This window comes from Phalacrocorax aristotelis, chromosome 1 (assembly GCF_949628215.1).
Source record: "Phalacrocorax aristotelis chromosome 1, bGulAri2.1, whole genome shotgun sequence".
Taxonomy (NCBI): domain Eukaryota; kingdom Metazoa; phylum Chordata; class Aves; order Suliformes; family Phalacrocoracidae; genus Phalacrocorax; species Phalacrocorax aristotelis.
The window spans coordinates 38,635,754-38,653,305 of NC_134276.1; the positions used below are offsets into that span (position 1 = coordinate 38,635,754).

At 36.3% G+C, this 17,552-nt stretch overlaps 1 protein-coding gene across 1 annotated transcript in view; it reads left to right on the forward strand.

Moving 5' to 3' along the window:
* TDRD3 (tudor domain containing 3) overlaps positions 1-17,552 on the forward strand; it is a 120,309-nt gene that overhangs the window by 65,319 nt on the left and 37,438 nt on the right. Inside the window, exons 6-10 of the mRNA XM_075088058.1 lie at positions 6,984-7,055; positions 7,591-7,740; positions 8,423-8,563; positions 12,296-12,452; positions 12,816-12,941. Coding sequence (XP_074944159.1) covers positions 6,984-7,055; positions 7,591-7,740; positions 8,423-8,563; positions 12,296-12,452; positions 12,816-12,941 — 646 coding nt within the window. The remainder of the gene's footprint in view (positions 1-6,983; positions 7,056-7,590; positions 7,741-8,422; positions 8,564-12,295; positions 12,453-12,815; positions 12,942-17,552) is intronic.

The window sequence follows — 17,552 nt, forward strand, 5'->3', positions numbered from 1 at the left end:
TGTCTTACAGGATGCATATTACATTTGATAACGTCAAGCTTCATGTGTTGACTGTGAACTTTCATATGATAAGTCTTTAGAACTTCACTGTCCCAAAATTTTTAGGGATGAAGCCAAATATATGTAAAATAGGTCTTATGTATTGTGTTGCAAATGAAGAAATTAAAAGTGAACCTTGCGTGGAAAACGTATTCCTTTCATAGTCTGCAAGAACTGAAAACATTAATTAAGCATATTAAATGTATTTAGTGCAGTCCTGGGTGGTTGCATTCCTAAACAGCATGTTTCGTACCACAGTATTATAGGGTAATGCTTTTTACAATTACCGTCTGCAGACTGTACTTACGAGGGGGGAAAAAAAAAGTAGCAAGTGTACAGAAAGCATTGCAGTTGGTAACCTTAAATAGGAATTCTGTATTGCAGATTTCATTAGTGCTTTAGGTAAATAAGTGATTAGAAAGACAAATTGGAGGTTTTAAAATCTTTCAACAGGCCATAAATGTAAGCCCCTTTACTCCATTTTAGCTTGGTTCCTGTCGCAATAGAACAAAATTTGGTGCAGGAAGGCTTTTTCATTTCCTCACAAATGAGTAGAATTTACTAGGGCCAGAAAGTTGTGACCCAGCTGCAAACAGTCCCAAGTACTTGATCAGCTTCACTACTACTACACACACCCCCCTCTATATTTTCACAGCCATGTCTCTGAAACGGAGCAGCTGCCTGTGATCATGATTGTAATGTCTGTGTAAACAGCTTCTTTTATTGTTGCTGATGCCAAGTTTGGCACAGCTGTTTTTGTTACAGCTAGCCTTCTTCAGTGCTGGTTTGCATTTTATAGATTTGAGCAAACTGGGCCAAAATGTATTTGAACGTTTGAGTTACATAGTGTCCACTCTAGTAGGTTCTGTCTAGCATCCTTTTTGTGCTTTTATAATTGAAAGTAGTTGTGGTGGTTGTGTGGTGTTTCTGTTTGGCTTTTTTTTTTAAAAAAAAAACGTTCCTGTAGTTAAATGAAGTTGCCTGTTTGATTAAAAAGAAAGCTCTGGGCCAATGGTTTAAACAACCCTTTTTATTGTTTTTATTCATATTTAGTATGAAGTCTTGTGAGCTCTCTCTCCAGCTAAAAAACGCTAAATTTTAAGATTGGGAATGGAAGACGCGCATAGAAGTAAAGCGTTCTTAAGAATGCCATCTTGTTGGTAATAGAAGGGTCAATAAAATTCGTTAGCTTTACTGGTGATATTCTGGACAGTCTGTTTTCATGTTTTTTCTATCTGGGCTTCAAGAAATAAATGTTGCTTAATAAAAATCCATTTGTTTTTGAAGTCAGTATCAAAAAATAACTCAGAACACCTTCTGTGTACAAGAAGGCAAACCATTTAATAACCATTGGGGTGCTGCTTAGTACAACAACTTCCAGTGTTTGTTCTTAGCCTGTTCTGTTGGCTTTATGCAATACGTTTAAGAGAGAGGCAACTACGTTTTCACTGATTTACTCTGGTAAGGGAAAGTACAGAAAGTTATCTATTGCCTATCGCTAGCCCCTCAATTGTCTGGGTCCATCTTGCAATTTGCCAGAGTATCGTGTTCTTTTTCTCTTTGATCAGCTCACAGCATGTGATCAGGTTCCCAGCATGAATGTGGCCGTGTCGGAAAAGCTGTGGGTGACAAGAAATCAGTTTGGACAGGTGAACCATGACCACTGGAAATCATAGTTCCCGTACGGTATCTGGAGTGACAGCTAGACAGATGGGGCTCAGACAAGTCTGTAGAAGTCAGATGCTACTTTAATAGCAGTTCCCTCATGAACTCAACGTTTGTCCGGTTCAGAAAGCTTTACAGAATAGAATGGTTGACAAATAAGCAAGATTATCAACTCTTAAAGATATTTGAGCGAGGACATTGCCACTCCTTGTCTAATCTTGCCACTGGAGCTTAAATGAAATGCTGAACTGTGTTTGCATAAAAAGAGAGAAAACTTGTATTTGTGTGATTATTTCAAATTACTTGTTTTGAAGCCAGTTTTTTTTCTCTCCACTACAGTGTCTGAGAACTGTTAATTTGCCTTCTTGTGTAGATGATGAACCAAGTTTTTTATTCTTACTAAAAAAGTTAGTGCTATTAAGTCAAATAATATAACAAAATTTTAGAATTGAAGTTGTTTGTCCAGTCTTAAATTATTGCCCTTGCACCTACCTGTCAGCTTCTAGTTGTGTAGTTGCATTAACGTTTTGTTCCATTCAGAGCAATGTTTGAGATTTGCTTTCAGGAGGAGTCAAGTTTTAATAATGAAAGACTCATGATACAAATACAGTGTATGTGGGATGAATGCAGTATTATCATACTGCGTGTGGAATAAATGTGGTATTCCTTGTAGCATTTGGTTTATCATAAGGTAATTCTTGCCTAGAAATTTCAAATTTTTTCAGTGTCACCGTTAAGTGACAGGAAGTAAAAAATTAAGGAGTAGATGAGGCTGTTACTGTGTGATCTTGTTTTCTAGACTATTTGGAAATATAAGGTAATATGTGATGAACTGCTTTAGGGGAGAATACAGTTCCAAATAATTATTTGCTTCATAGTGTTCCTAGTGTTCTGGTGGTGACTGGTGTTTCAACCAGTGGTGATCAGTTTCGGTGAGATACTGCTGGTACCCTTCTTATGAAGGAAGAGCAATTAGTATTGCTATTAATCAAAATGTCAAATAATATATAAGTGAAGGCTGAAGCAAATTTTGCTGAGATGATTGGTGAGACTGTTTGGCAGGCCCTTATATTTTTAAAACATAGAATCTGTCAAATTATGGGTTATCTAAAAGTAAAGTTCTCTAGTATATTTAATGATTCTTCTATTTTGGTGAAGGTGAGGCTAAATATTGAAGTTACCTATGGGAAAAGGGAGTAGTTTTATGTATACTTCAAAATTCATATTAGAAAGAAGTGTGAGGGTATAATAGTATATAATATCTAATATATCAGTATAGTATTAGAATCATAGACTCATATAAGGCTGGAAAAGACCTCTAGGATCATCAAGCCCAACCGTCAACCCAACATCACCATGTCTCCTAAACATTGCCCTGAAGTGCTACATCTACATGTCTTTCAAACACCTCCAGGGACGGCGACTCCGCCACCTCTCTGGGCAGCCTGTTGCAATGCCTGACCATTCTTTCAGTAAAGAAATTCTTCCTAATATCCAATCTAAACCTCCCCTGACCCAACTTGAATCCATTTCCTCCTATCACTTGTTACTTGGGAAGAGAGACCAACACCCACCTCATTACAACCTCCTTTCAGGGAGTTGTAGGGAGCGATAAGGTCTCCCCTCAGTCTCCTCTTCTCCACACTAAACAACCCCAGTTCCCTCAGATGCTCCTCAGAAGACCTGCTCTCCAGACTCTTCACCAGCTTCATTACCCTTCTCTGGACATGCTCCAGTAACTCGATGTCTTTCTTGTAGTGAGGGGCCCTAAACTGAGCACAGTATTGAAGGTGCGGCCTCACCAGTGCTGAGTACAGGGGCACGATCACTTCCCTACTCCTGATGCCCACACTATTCCTGATACAAGCCAGGATGTTGTTGGCCTTCTTGGCCACCTGGGCACACTGCTGGCTCATGTTCAGACAGCTGTCAACCAGCACCCCCAGGTCCTTCCCCACCGGGCAGCTCTCCAGTCGCTCTTCCCCAAGCCTGTATCGTTGCATGGGGTTGTTGTGACCAAAGTGCAGGACCTGGAACCTGGCCTTGTTGAACCTCATACAATTGATCTTGGCCCATTGATCCAGCCTGTCCAGGTAAACCTTTTTTTCTGAAGAGATTTCCTAGGAAAAAGTTTTTACGTGTCGCACTAAAATACAGCAGAAAGTGTAAAAGCAGCATACTAAATATATTTATAACAAAGTTTATTGCAAATGATAGTTACTGCTGTGCTACAAGCAAATTTAATTGTAATTTAATTTTTATTGTAATTTAATTTAATTTTTATTTGGTGCAAAGTAAAATTTCACTTCCAAAGCAGTTGTTGTCACTTCTCAGCTGACAACGCTGAGAAGAAAGTACCAAGGCTGTTATTTACTATTAGGCAGAGTTCTTTCATTCTGTGTAATAATTTTATGCAATAAATCATTATGATTCAAAATCCATGTAGCTAAATGTTAGTAAACATGCGGTTGATTTTTAAGTGCTTTTTTGCAGTTTGCTAAATTACATGTTTAAGCAGTAGTTTGGAACAGTCTTTTTCTTGTATGTGTTTTCTTGATTCTGATTTGGGAAAGGAAAAAAAACCAAAAGAGTAACCTTAAGCATGTTATTCCTGTTTATAGGACATGAGGAATTAACTATGATCAAATGCTGGAGCTCTTAGGCTATCATATAAATATTTTTATTATAATTTGATTCAGTGCTGGAGTTCATTCCAGAATTGCCTACATTTTTCTAGAAAACAAGAACAAAAAAAAGGCATAGGGTTTATTGGACCTAGAGCGCCTACCCTGGGGAAGTGAAGCGGTTTGGCCATGAAATGACTGTTTTACTCCGCTGTTTCAGTAATAAATACGGGAAGGTATGAGCGTGCTACAGTGATCAGCCCTTGTTTAGTTGGTAATTCTAAGGCAACACTTTAAGTGAACTGATTGAAACTAAAGCAGAAGAATTTTATGATTTCTGCACTTCTAAGTGCTTTGTTTTGAATAATTTATTGAATACTTTATCAGTGTGTTTTGCTCCAAGACATGAGGAAAAGGATTTTTAATTTTTTTCACCCTTGGAAGGAATTACTAACCATAAATGATTTAGAAAATCGTCTTTGGTTCCTGAATAAATGTAGTTAACTTGAAAGAAGTGGACCGAAAGTTTTGGTTTGGCTATTAGTTAGCCAAATTAATCTCTTACATATTTTGAGAAATTGTCTAATAATATAATGGCTTAAAGCATCTTCACATTTATACTACAGTTTTCACATGACGGAATTAAATCAATTCTACATCAGAATAATAAATACGTAGGTAAATGCCATATATAGCCTTAAGTATTAAAAGTTTCTTTGCCAATGGGGAATAGTAAATGATGTATGTAATCTTCCATGATTATCCCAGTGGAGGAAAAAGGGGCAATAAATGAAGATGATAAAATAGATGCATTATAGGGAATCCAGTTTTGAAGCATTTTAGCTGCATTAAGAACCTGTTCTACCTCTTTCCACTTCTGAAACCAGATATTTCTGTAATACATGATAATGAACACATAACCAAATGTCGATTCCAGTGAATTTCATTCTCTTGCAGTTTGCTGCTGTTGTCACAAATTGTAAAGAAAGAGGAAAAGTGTCCAATGTTATACAAATTCATCTTTTTACTGTTGTTGGTGGCTGGTAATTTGTATTCTTTGAGAATGCTTTGCTTTCAGGCCTAGGGCACTGAAGGCCTGATTGTGGCTAAGAGTTAAGAGCACTTCTATAGATATTACATATCAGTAATTGTTATGCTTATTGTTATGGTCTTTGCAATCCAAAGATGTGCTGATCAATTCAGCATATATACCATACTTTTCATAAGGCCATAGGGGAAATTTCCTAGGGGCACAGTATTTTGTTTCCAACAGTGGCAAAAGGACATGGTTTTTAAGGAGAGCACACAGCTTCAACTCTTATACAGCCTTGGCATCCAGAATTGCTGTATTATGTCTTATCAAGGGATACGATCCTGACTAATCCTTTCAGTATTTGCTTATGAATGGGTTCATGGTTGAGGTTGGAGGAGGCCTCTGGTCCAACCACCCAGCTCAAGAGGGCCACCTAGAGCTGGTTGCCCAGGACAACGTCCAGGCAGTTTTTGAATATCTCCAAGGATGGAGACTCTGCAGCCTGCCAGGGCAATCTGTGCCAGTACTCAGTCACCCTCATGGTTTAACAAAAAAGTGTTCTCTGATAGAGTCATAGTCATTTAGGTTGGAAAAGACCTTCAAGATGATTGAGTGCAACCGTAAACCTAACACTGCCAAGTCCACCACTAAACCATGTCTCTCAGTGCTCCATCTGTGCATCTTTTAAATACCTCCAGGGATGGTGATTCAACCACTTCCCTGGGCAGCCTGTTCCAATACTTCACAACACTTTTGGTGAAGAAGTATTTCCAAATATGCAATCTAAACCTCCCCTGGCACAACTTGAGGCTGTTCGTCCTTCCCCTGCAGTAGCCCTCATGTTTTTGTAACACAGATTAGGAAGTTGATCCATGTTAAATGCAAACCCTACCAAAAACCAGAAAAACACCGATAAGAGACAAGTTCGCAGCACAATCAGCTGCCTGAACCGGCCCACTGCAGACACCCATGCATCCCCCGGACAGGCACATGTGCCCCACACCAGAGCAGCTCCCACCGCCTCGTAATGCCGCACTCATTTTTCATTAAGTTTAGTTTTAGCTCTGACAGAGAAATTGTAGTCTTAGCTGATGTTCAGAGGGAATCTCCTGTGTTTCAGTTTGTGCCCATTGGCTCTTGTCCTGTCACTGGGCTCCACTGAAAACAGCCTGACCCCATCATCTTTAGTCTCCTTTCAGGTATTTGTGTAGATTGGTACCTGACCACCTGAACCATACCTTCTCTAGGCTGAATTGGTCCAATCCCTTTTTAAACATGCTGAAACTGTATGCCTTTAAAACCTCTAGTGGCAGCAAATTTGCTTGGTGCTATGTAAAGAAACATCTGCTGCCTATTTGTGTGCTGCTTTGTTCTGTTAGTGTAGATTTTGTTATATAACTGAATTTTCTGTATTTGCTGTATGTGTTGCCTTCGTGATTTTGCAAATTTTCATCTTTTTGTCTCCATGCCTTTCATCCAACTTTCTCCTTAAGTTACGTGCCCCAGGATTTTAAGTATCTCATTATTTTTTATGCAAGTTTCATATACTTTCTGAATAGAGACATTTATCATATAATCTGTTTTCTGTTTGAAATTTATTAATCAATAATTTTCTTTTACAGAGTTTAGCAAAACACAACAGGAGTAATATTGGAACGGAAGGTGGCCCTCCCCCTTTTGTACCTTTTGGGCAGGTATAGTGTCTTTGTCATTTCATTTTTTAAAAAAAAAAGGTATCGTGACATCTAGGGGAACTGGTTCCAGTTAAATAAAGGCTATGAAAAACACCTTAGATCATGATGGCTTCAATCTGAAAAATGTGCCTGTTATAAAATCATTGCATTGATCCTGTCACTTTGTGCCAATTTATATTTAATCTTTTTCCTCTCAATTCAAACTTAAAATTTTATTTAGTACATGTAGCCTTTGATTCTTCTGGTTAGATCTTGTATAGGCGCTAACATAGTCCCTTCTTAAACGTCAAAGGTATTTACAAGAATCACATTAGCTACATCATGAACTAAGCTTAAAATGTAAAAGTCATTCTTTTTGACCTCTCTAGTGGACCAGAGGAGCGTGCTTTCAGCAAAGACATCTAGATGTCGTAGGTGTACATTTTTGCGATCATATTCTTTATCTAAAGTTATGCTACTCTAATGGATTAATACTTTTTTTTCTCAAATGAGAGTAGGCAGAAGAGTTAATTAAAAGTTGCTTTTGCGTTTTCAGAAATGTGCATCTCACGTGCAAGTGGACAGCAGAGAGCTTGATCGCAGAAAGACTCTGCAAATGACAAATACTGTAAAAACTGTTGTGGAAAATGATGAATTTGAAAAGCAGAGAACGGCTGCTATTGCAGAAGTAGCAAAGAGCAAGGAGGTTAGTATGCTTGTGTTTGAGGCATTTTACTTACTGTGATTGATCTTTTGTTGTTATTTTAAGTATTTCTAATTACAAATGCTTTCTGGTGTTTGGCTGCTTATAATTCTACTCATGTATGAATGAATCAAAAATAGCCCTTTTGGGTTGATTGGCATGTTCTTATTTTAATAAAGCTAATTAATTTATCATTTTTTTAATTGTAGATATGATTTTGATTTGACGCCACTATTAAAAAACGTGTTTTTTACAATTTAGCTAATGAGATTTAGTAAGTACAGGTTATCAACCTTCATCTGCTTTTTCAATTCTCAGAAACCCATGATTCCCTGCATTCAGTGTGAAAGTATAGCTAGGAAGTTTAGTTCTAACATGTCAGGTTTTTACGTCCTCCCTTGATTTTCCTTTTAGTTTATTTTTCAAATTTGCTTGGAAAGTCATAAAAACTAGAATTATATACCCTTTTTACAGCCTCATTTGGGCATAGGGGAAAAAATACCTACTTTAATTTATTAATCTTTTTTGTGTGTGTGTAAATTAGTGCTTTTATTTGTTGATGCAAAGCATAATCATAAAAAATACAGCTGCATTAAACTTATTGCACTTTTTCTACCAGCTAAATATTAAGGCTTATTTTCATAAATTCTGTTTACTGAAATGTATTTTTTGTGCTTATCTAAAGACCAAGACGTTTGGAGGAGGTGGTGGTAGTAGCAGAAGTAATCTCAGTGTGAGCGCTGGAGGGAATCGAAACAGGGAGCTGTTCCAGAAAGAGAAGATAACAAAACCTGAGGGAAAGAATGAAGGTGTCTACCGAGAACTGGTAAGGTGGCAGACTTAAATGGAACCTTAAACATTTACTATTAAAAAACAAAAAACAAATGTAATTAAAAGTCTAATTAGAATACTTGGGGTGCTTTTGTACCTTACTGAGATAGGAATTTTAATGTAATTTTTGTAAAAAAAAAAAAAAAAGTTTATCATCTTATCCAGTAAAATTTAAAACGAACTCCTCACAAAAGAATAGTAGTACTATATGTGGTGTAGGACATGACAGTAAAGTTTTATTTTCTGTTTAAATAAGCTTACAGTTTTGCATGTTAATATTTAATTCATTTTAGAATAAGGATTTAGAAGGAAGACTTTCATCCTTCAATTTCAACACATCAAATAATCTTTTAATAAAGCTTTTCTTCTGATTTAATAATTATTTTAAGAATCTGTTTTAAACCATTTCTTTGACATTGAGAAAACTAAGTGGTATTCTGATATTTAAAATAAAAAAGTAGAAATACTTTTGTTGTGACATGTGACCATGTAAGCATGACATTCCCAAGTAATGTTTCCTTTTGAGTAAGGTGGCTACCATTGGAGAATCTGAACTGTGCCCCTTCATCCAAAATATCACTTTCCGATGTATTTCATGACTTTATACTTTCTGAGAAGTGTTCTCTGGGATCACTGCATTGAATTAAGTGGGTATAAGATGAGCAGTCATTGAAGTTTCTGGTTTGATTACTTCACTAGTCTAAAAGTTTATGATGAAGGAATTATTTGTTATCAAGAACAACTCCGGAGAGTAACTTCCAAGTATGCAATAACAATGATTCTTATTTAAGCAGTGAAAGAAGACTGGAAGAGGCATTGCAACAATGTAGCAACTCAGTAAACTAGTATTAAAATATTGATTATAAATATCACTTATTGTTGAATATTTTCCCCCTTATTTACTTGTATCAAAGGTTTAACAATGAGAAGAAAAGACATTTAGGAACAGCAACTGCCTGCTAAAATTTTGTTTGCATAGCATGTGTTGTCATCTTGCATCAAGGAGGGCCTCCAGTAGTGCTGCCTTTCATCACTGTGCTCAGAAATGTCAATATAAAATTGTAGAAACACAGGCTGAAAGGATCTCAAGAGGTCATTTAGTTATCCCTCTGCCCAGCATAGCACCGCTGGTACACCTTGTCATTCTTGACCACTGTTTCTCAACCTAAATAGACTTTAGAAAACCCCCTAACAGACAGACAAAAACCCCAACAACAACAACAAAAAAAGTCAACATTTAAATTGGGTAAATGTTTAAAGTATTGTGTTTTCTGTTTTTTCTATGAACTACGAGAAATTTGTCTTACATTGTACTGTAAAATGGCAGTATTTCCAACTTACCAAAACGTAGTATTATGTCATTTAGCATATCTAGATGCTGCTTAGAAGAAAATATAAACCCACTAAGCCTATATAGAAAGCCTTCTAAGCATATAAGTAATGGTTTTTAGATCTTAAAGCAACACATAATGAATTTGTTCTGTCTTTTTAGAATGGTGACATCAAGCAGGTTTGATTGTTGACTTCCATGTGTATTGTTGACTTGTAATATTTGGAAAATGTTAAAGATTTTTAATCTGTCTGGTGCGTCACCTTCTGAGAAACCTGAAGCACTGTGTCTTTACCTACAAGACAAGAATCAAAGTAATTTTTCCTGTTTATTCATAGACAGACAATAGATTGCAGAGTTCAGTCATCCTTCTGTCTTAATAGTCCTTGTAGGATATGTCTTACAGTTTCCTTTGACTTTCCAGTTTTATGTAGGAGAAGCAAGATTTGTGCTGTGTAAATGAAGTTGAAGGGAGAGTTTTTGATATCCAAAGATACTTAAGATCCTACTTCCTTTCTCAAGCAGTCTTTGTATCTGGGAGATTGCAGTTCTCTTGGGTCTCAAATTGTGACCTATCCAAAGTTTTCTTTCTATAGATGAGAGTACAGGTACTGTATGTATGAGTCTTGATTTCCTACTGGTCTTTGTAACTGTTGTGCACAGAATTGCCACCATTGAAAGGAGGTAATGAGGCAGTAACAGCTACAAGTTCTCATCCAAACCAACTACTTCCCTGCAAAGGGGAGAAGATTGAACAGATTTGCCAAGGAAATACTTTGTCTGTAGGACCCTTGTTGCCATGCAGAAGAATCTAGGAGAATGGCCCCGAGGAGGAACTAGTATATTCTGTCATTAAAATTAAGACTTCATTTAGGCAACTTGAAGTCAGACTCAAATGGGATGATGATTCCCTGTAGACACTGAGGTCGTGTTTCTGCCCCATTGGTCTTCAGAGACCTTTGAAATTGCTGTTCCTTTACTTTACTCTTTGGACAGTTAAATTAAGAGTGTTGTTGGGTTTGAGAATGAAGAAGGCTACTTGAACGCATTGGAGTTAACATTGCTTAGCATGTGGGAGTTGTAGCCAAGTGCTGCAAAGTCATGTCTTGCCCGTTATAGTGACTTTTGCATAGCTAAGCATAGTTACGAAGATTATTTTAGTTATTATCTTCTGGGTTACTGTATTGAGATATCTCTCTCTGTATTGAGATAGCAGCCACAAACACCGGTTTTGTGACTCTACTCCCAAAAGGAGACCTGCTCGTATCTGTTGTCCCAGAGGACAGTGTGTAGCTGGAATTAAGACAAAAAGTGAATGTATTAAAACATCAGGAGAAATTATGAGTGCAGAAATAACATTATAAGACTGTGGAAAACAGAGGGGAGGAAGGGTTAAATGTGATTTGTCATACAACTCACACACAGTTGTACTTTAAGTCATTCTAGCAATAAAAGTTCATTTATAATGAATAGAAGTTCTTTTAAGCAGTGGGAAAAAGAAGGGGTTGTGTATCTTAGAGATTAGATTCCGCTGGGTTTGTTGGATTTTTTTGGAGGGTCACAGTATGGCTATTTTGGAACCTGTAGGCAAAACGTTATGTTCATGGGACCCTAGTTAAGAATGTAAGTGGTTACAGCTGTTGCAGAAGATGGATAACAGGCATCATTTTGTTGGGTACGCGATGAGGAAGGACAGAGGGCCTAGTCCCATTTCATGTTTAGTGCATGTAGCGATGTCCGCACTGGAAGAGGCAGTTCTCACTTGAGTGCTTTAAAGCACAGTGCAGACACAAGGTTATTTTCTGTAATTAATGCTCTGTGATTCCTGCTTTTCCTTTTTGTCATCCTGCTCTATATAGCTGAGAATAAGAAAGCCCGTATTTCTGTGGATGTACATTGTATTTTTTTGCTTTCTTCCACAGAACTCTTAGCAATTATCTTTTCTCTGTGTTCTAAGAAGTGTATAACTGGGTTTTCTGTTGTCTGTAGAAGTTGTGAAAGGGTTCAAACTGGAATAAATGGCTAGTTTTTATACTTTGAGAAGTTCCTTCAGTTTTCATCTCAAAGAAAGAATATTACAGTCTACCATACTATTCCAGTGTACAGCGAAGGAGGAGGTAGACTAGGGGAATTTGTGCTTGAAACCACATAATATTAGAACTGAAAGCTAATGAATTAAAAATAATCATCATAATATTTAAAAAATCTACTAGCCAATTTTTTAGACCTATGAGAGATCATATGTGAAGATTTTATCTAAAACTGAAATATTTATCATCAATGAAATACGAAATAGTGTTTCATTAAAAATTAATGAAAAATTAAACTCAAATCTGGTGGTTTTATAGAGTCTCTGTTGTATCTTATGATTAGTTCTGTGTGTGCCTTCTATTTCAGGTTGATGAAAAGGCTCTAAAACACATAACGGAGATGGGTTTCAGCAAAGAAGCAGCAAGACAGGCACTTATGGATAACAGTAACAGCCTAGAGGCGGCATTAAATTTCCTTCTGAACAACAGTAAACAGAAACCCATTCAGGGACCACCACCTCGAGGTAAAAGCTGCAAAGAAATGCTTTAAAACAGTGTTTATGAGCAAAGGAATTTGTGTGTGGTGGATTACTAATGTAGTTATAGAAGGGCATATATGCATGGTTTTTTCCTTCAAGTTAGAATGCATTGCAAACCTGAAAACAAATACGTAGAAAAGGCCTCTGCGCTTTGTATTCAATTGTCAAAATTTTTGAATTTGAAGTCACAGACTTGAATGTCTTTAAATGGAAAATACTGGTATCTACTTTGTCCGTGATAGAATTTCTAAAGATAGAAAATACAAACATTTTATAAATCAAATTTTAAAAAATTGTGTACATTTTTTTACACATTCCCTACTCACAAATAACTTCTGATGTTTACAGGTAAAGGGAAGGGCCGAGGCCGAATAAGACCTGAAGATGAAGAAGAGCTAGGAAATGCCAGACCGTCTGCACCAAGCACACTGTTTGATTTCTTGGAATCCAAAATGGGTACTCTAACAGTAGAGGGTAAGTTATTGAGATCAATGTATCTGGAACCAATATTGGACAGTGTTGGTGGAATTCTTCCTCCTAACTTTGTCATCTAAAAGGTGGTTCCTAGAACTTCCTCCGCGGTCAGTCATAAAAAAAACTAAGGAGCGCTGGAGAGCTATTCCACTCCTTCGGGAAAAGATCAAATAAATCACACTGTGGTCATTTGTACTTCTGTCTTGATTATAGAAGAGCTTAGGGTGTTTATTTCAGGCTCAGATGTCTAGAAGTCAGTAATTTTGAAATAAGGTTACCTAAATCCCAGTTTAGTAACCTAATCTGAAAAAGGCTTTCACAACTTTAATGGACTTCTGTGTTGTTCAGAAGTATGTAAAGAAAAAAGCCATAACCACGGTCCTCCTTCCTCAGTTTATAAACACCATGTTTTGTGCACTGATCAATTAGGAGTTTAGTAATTGTGGTAATCTTAATTTTTTTTTTTATTCCCTCTATCTGGAAGGGGAAAAAAAAGTCTTTTTGGCTGCTGTAAAATATTAAACAGCTATTTTCTCCTGGTTTTCCTGCTTTAATAACTGTAAGGACTGAGGAAAAGGTAGGATTTTAGAAAGAGGGAAGCCAAATATTCCTTCATACTTAATGCAAAAGATCTGGAACTTTTCTTTAATGTCCTTTTAGTTACTTTTCTTTCTTAAGAAGCCATGCAAGAATATAGTGTATGTATCAGGATGTCTGTTAGGTCTAAATCATTCAGTACTTTGGAAACTTTGACAGACAGATGCATTAAAAGAAAAAAGAGGAAACTTCATACATCCTGAGGTCTCTAGAGGCTGCTGTAATATTAAAGTAAAACTCATGGTAAGCTGAGTAATAAATGGAGATCATTTTTCTTTTGGGTATGGCCTTGGAGTTGTTTCAGTAGCCAACATGAAATGAAAATATCTTCTTCCATTATTTAACATGAAGGTTTTGTGATGGAGTTGTAATTTTTTTCTCCCTATAAAATGATACTTTTCATAAAGTGTGAAAAAAAGGTCATACTAGTTTATATGAACTGTTTGATATTTTGGAGTTTTCTAAGGGGTGAGCATATTTAAGGAGTGACTGCATTTGTATGCAATTATCTCTTTAACTTAAGTTCCAAAATAGTCTTTGTCAACTGTTAAAAACGGAAACTTGCTTTTACATTTTCACTGGATTTGGGATTTAAAAAAAAACAACAAACCAACAAAAAACCTTGTAGGATATGAAAGTGAACAGGTTGCCCTGTTGGGAAAGGCAGTAATGTCAGTAGGCACCTGCATCTGAAATAAAAGAACATCATCCCCATCACTCTAGTTAGTTGAGTGAGAGGTCTTTTGTTGAATGTATTATTTTTGTTTGTAGTTTATATGTATTAAAAATGTGTAAATATTTGTAATTTTTTTTTGCTATAGCAAAATAGTGAATTTAGGGTCAGTTGTGTTTGAGAGTCATTATTAGAAACTCATTATTAGAGTCTCATAATTAAAAACGAAAACATAAAGTCAGGTATACTCTGTCAGTACATCAAAATCCCAGTTTTCTGTGAGAATTATTAGGACTATCTCTGCTTTCCATTAAATGGATGGCATAGTTTTTTTCCAAGAGTTATTTTTGTTAGCTCTTTTGGATGTTTGAAACTGCAAATTTACAGTTGCTACTTGCATAAGCAGCATAGCATTTTCCATTAATGTCTTCGAATATTTTTTGCAGCCTGTAGCAACTAAAAATGACCATATCCAGGCGGAAAGAAACACAGCAGTCTAGAAATACAGTTCTTGGAGCTGTACAGAGGATGCCTTTATCCAAAAAAGAGGAAGCAGCAGCAGCCAAGAGAAAAGACACACGTTTTGTCATAGAAAACTTGCCTCAACAGATGAGCTCAGGAGTTAGTGACCCTGCTAACAAACCCAGGGGTCTCTTGCTGCTGCTGGTAGAATTAGATGTACCGTGAGCCGTTTTAGTTCAGTAAACATTTTTATAACATGCCAAGTTTTAACTATGAATGGAAAGGCATTTGATTATAAATGTAATAGCCTATAGTTCATTTGATAGCAAATACTCTTTTGTTGCTGTACCTCAGTTGAATTTCATTGCAACAGTGTCTTTTTTGGCTTGCAAAACAAGTGGTTTTGAATAGCCAAATATTGTTTTATATTTTAGTTAGGTCTAGGTCTTACTAAAACAGGTTGTAGAAAGTGAACAAAAAAGTTAGAGTGCCTTTTCTTATGTATGTTGTTCATGGTGAGTAGCCACAAGTTTGTAGCTTTCTTTATGAAATAAAGTGAGTTGTAGATCAAACATTTATATCAGGAGTCTTCTGTGGTTTTGTCAGAAACCTAAAATATTTAAAGAAAATACTTTTCAAATGCACAAGCATTCTGCATTCGCTGATACAATTTTGTAAACTGTTCAGGTAATGAATATAATCACATTTTCAAAAGTATGTGTAGGGAGTTATGCTTGAGAGATACCTTTTGGCAACTCATTTTGTTTACCAAAGATGAGTCAGATTTTTACAGTGAAAAGAAATTAAAACAGTTGTAGTGTTCTCTCACACTACAAACATTGATTTTTCTTTGGATAAGTTTTGTGCTTAAATTGAGAGATTAGAGAAAGCTACCAAAAGTGACTGAAAGATATTTAAAGGAAAAATAATATAAATAATCCCTGTGAGAGATATGCCTTTCTTATTACCAGCAATTTTAAAGTAGGTAGGTAGTAATAATAACACTAAGAATTGTGAAATGTGTGAATTGCTTTTTTTAAAATGATATTGCTGATTGGTAGTGTTTGCTAGGGGGGGGTTATGATCCTTTGGGTTTGGTACATGTATGTAGCCAACATACTGCAGTGTAATAAAGCATAGTGTTATGTGAGTAAAAAAAATTGTTATATTAGCATACATACTTCTGTTTATAATCTTCAATATTGTGCTTTAAAGATAGTCTTTGTTTTTGTGTATTTTTTCCCTTTTAAATAAAAATAGAAAGATCCCATAAACGTCATAAGAAGAAAAACATAATTCTGTGAAAACTTTGCAAAGGCTTTGTACTCCTTCAGTTGCCAAAAGCTCTGGCATATTTCCTAACATGACACATGGGGGTTTGTTTTGTGTGTTTTAACACTATGTTGGATTTTTTTGGCATTCTCTGAATGAGCAATATGCAATCTGATGTACTGATTCCTGAGTCGTGCTTTTCTGGAAAAGAAACTTGTTAGTATCTTTGAAGAGTTCAGTAAGTGTTCTGATTTATTTTTTGGAAAAAACCCCTCTTTTTAAACTATTTCTGCCTTTTTTCCTTCTGAAGAAATAATAATACATGTTCTTGTACTTTGTAATTTGGAAGTCACTGGGCTTTACAGTGGTTGCTCAGTTGCATTTTCTAAGTTTTTATTTTCCCTACTGAACGTGCCTAGCCCACAGGATTGTGCCTCTGTTCCTGTGACAGGTTTTATGATTATCTTGCAGAGTCTACTTCAAAAGGATTTTTTCAAGAAATACATAGGCATATGCTGAATTGCAGGCTTTTTGTCTGTTAAAAATGGGTTTTTTTTCTTTGCCAAGTTTGAGAGAGCCATGCAGTCTGATGAATTCAAACACATCTTAAAAATTCATTTGTTGAAAGTGTTATTTTTCTACCATTTTTACGCCTCTGTGGTTGAAAATCTCACTTAAATTCTTAATGATTAGTTGTCTTAAGTTCTATGCAGACTGAGATGATGCATTAACAGTGTTTGTAGGGTGATGATGCATCTGCAGTGATTATACTTACCATTGTGAACTCTCTTGTCATGAAGTCTGCATCCGAGTGTTTGCAGAAAACAGGATATATATTACTAGCACCTTTTTCATTTCATTCGATCCTGTCAGTTATTAGCAGTAGAGACATGTAGTCCTCTTAGTACTAAAAAAGTAGTGGTCAGAAATGAAAGACACATCAGGGAAACTGCTAGAAGCAACTCTAATATGTGATGTTATATAGCAAAGAATAAGGTCTCTTCATTGATTTTTCTGCATATTAACTGTGCTAAGGAGGGCCCAGGCAGGCAGGTTTTTCTGCATTTATACGTAGCATAGTACAGCTTCCACTCAATATAAAAGAAGATTGATTGCTGTGCAGTTTTTGTGGCCCCTTGCTGTCCCATATGGTCTCTCAAAATCCAGGGTGGTTTGTGGGTTTATTTTTAGTTGGTTGGTTCATTTTGTGGTTTGGTTCCCCCCCCCGCCCCGATATTCAGAGAGATGGCCTTTGTATCAGGATAGTGGTTTTGAATAAATGAGCACACCCTTACTGTTACACTAATGCATATGATCAGAGGCACGTGATTACCTGAAATGGCCATATTTATCATTATCACAAGCATTAGACTTCTATACTCTTCAGACAGGTTGTAATTTCTTCTAAATGACTGAGAGTCTATGTGGAAGCGAAACCAAAAGGCACTGTTGCTGAACTGAGGAAGGTATTTTTTAATTCTGTGCCTTGCCACATTTTCTTCAAAAACTGCCTATGTGATCTGGGGAGGAAGTGTCTGAAAAGAAGAATTGTTTCTTTTCAAGCACACAGAAGATTGATTTGCTTTTCTCTGTACATCCCTGCTTGC